General features: G+C 41.2%; 1 protein-coding gene and 1 long non-coding RNA gene across 8 annotated transcripts in view; one reads left to right on the top strand and one right to left on the bottom strand.

Moving 5' to 3' along the window:
• Nucleotides 1-1773, bottom strand: part of LOC112473647 — a 91398-nt gene that overhangs the window by 61708 nt on the left and 27917 nt on the right. The window lies entirely within an intron of this gene.
• Nucleotides 1-1773, top strand: part of STON2 (stonin 2) — a 114694-nt gene that overhangs the window by 110853 nt on the left and 2068 nt on the right. For 3 of the 5 annotated variants that reach the window (XM_025041991.1, XM_015599636.2, XM_015599635.2), the window contains one exon: nucleotides 800-1231. In XM_025041991.1, the coding sequence (XP_024897759.1) occupies nucleotides 800-1134 (335 nt within the window). In that variant the 3' untranslated portion in view covers nucleotides 1135-1231. Of the gene's footprint in view, nucleotides 1-799; nucleotides 1232-1773 lie in introns of those variants that run through there. The other 2 variants (XM_015599637.2, XM_006925634.3) reach the window with 1 other exon arrangement.

Raw genomic sequence — 1773 nt, 5'->3', positions numbered from 1 at the left:
CTCAAATATATAATAATTCTCAAATGAAAATCAAACTTTTAAGTTTACCATCCAAGTACAGTAGAACTAGCCGTAGATTTGTAGAATTAAATCTATAATTGAATACCTGGCATGGCTCAGCCTGCCCTTTCCTACCACTTCCTAACTTTACAGATGTGGTAGAATCCAGATCTGGAGAATATGAAGGGCTTGGGTGTGGCATCTCTGCCACGTAGCAAGAGAGCTAGAAGTCAAACCCAGATGTCCTGACTGATAGTCTGAGTGCTTACCAGTGTACCAGTGTACCCTATGCTTCTCTAATAAAAATGCACTGTTTATAAGGGCTTTGTCATTTATATATGCCATTCACCCACAAAAACATGCCAGAAACATTTTTAAAAACTATGAAACGCTATTAAGAAAATTCAGTTCATCTTTCAAAGGAAATCGATGATTTTGCCCCGGGTGGCTGTCAATGATATTTTATTAGGTGCTAAGTGCTGATCTCTTTTATTCCTTTCTGCCTGTCTAGAGCCTCTATTCCTTAGTATTTGTGCTGTGTTCACATATCACTCTGAGCTGAGTAGGCAGAATAACCTTTGTTTCTCAGGCCATGGGTTCGATTGCTAGGATACCAGGCTAAGATATCAGTATTACAACAAATGATCTGAGGCACATGCAGTGTCTTTCTGCTGAGGCAAATCCTCTGCTCAGAGTTGGAGCCTCTGAGACTTCCAACCTCCGCTCTTATTGCTGTGGCTCATCTTCCACTTCCTCCCCAAAGAACCTAATCTCTAGATTCTTTGTCTTTGTTTCATAGCTTCTGGTCACCCACACTGTTTCTTCTGCCACCTTGAACTTGGCTCTGACCGGGAAGTGCCTTCTAGATTCGCCAATCATGTGAATGTCGAGTTCAGCATGCCCACAACTTCTGCCTCCAAAGCTGCTGTAAGATCCATCTCCGTGGAAGACAAGACCGATGTCAGGAAGTGGGTCAATTATTCCGCACACTACAGCTACAAGGTAGCCCGGGGAGGCATGTGGCTAATGAGTCCATTGGTTCACCCCGGATGCTCCTCCCCTCTCATTCCTTTTAGCAGTGTTTGCCCTGGGTGCAAGGTGTTCTCTGACCGCCGTAGAGGAGGTTCACCTTAGTACATAGCCCGAGATGAGTCTGCTCTGATTTAAATGAATAATCTCTCTGGTGGGCAAGAGAAAGGTTGGAAAATAATAAAGAAGCTGATGAAAAAGGAAAATGTAATGTCTTTCATTCATCATGAACAACAACAACGAAAAGAGTCATATGGTAAAGGGATTATTACTACTCATTCGTAATATAATTTATATTGCAGAGTAGTGAACTTGGAAGTGGAAGGGAATATCAGGAAAGTACTAACCCAAAGCATGTATTTCAGCTACAGCACTTTATGAAGCGGATCTGGGTAAAGTTAGGACATGTATGACCTGGTCACTGGGCTATAACAAGACAAAACTCAAAAGCCAAAGCTGCTTCTATAATAGCAGTGGGACCAGGGCTGCGGAAAGAGGAAACCAAGTTTGAGTGTTCTGACATGAATAATGATTATAGCCCGAGGAGTTAGAAAGGATATTAAACGCCAAAGTTGGAAAATGGGGGTTAGTGAAGAAGGATTTTTCAAAGTGGCTTTATAATTTTCTATTCATAATAATATCCTTAGATTTACATGGTGATTTATTATTCTTTAATTGCTTCCTTAGTGGTGTGATCTACCAAAAAAGAACAAATACTCCATCTTGTGGCCAGAAAAAAAAATA

The sequence above is a fragment of the Pteropus alecto genome, unplaced genomic scaffold (assembly GCF_000325575.1).
Source record: "Pteropus alecto unplaced genomic scaffold, ASM32557v1 scaffold8, whole genome shotgun sequence".
NCBI classification, from domain to species: Eukaryota; Metazoa; Chordata; class Mammalia; order Chiroptera; family Pteropodidae; genus Pteropus; species Pteropus alecto.
The sequence above is the reverse complement of the archived record's forward strand: the minus strand, read 5'-3'. Positions and strand labels throughout refer to the sequence as shown.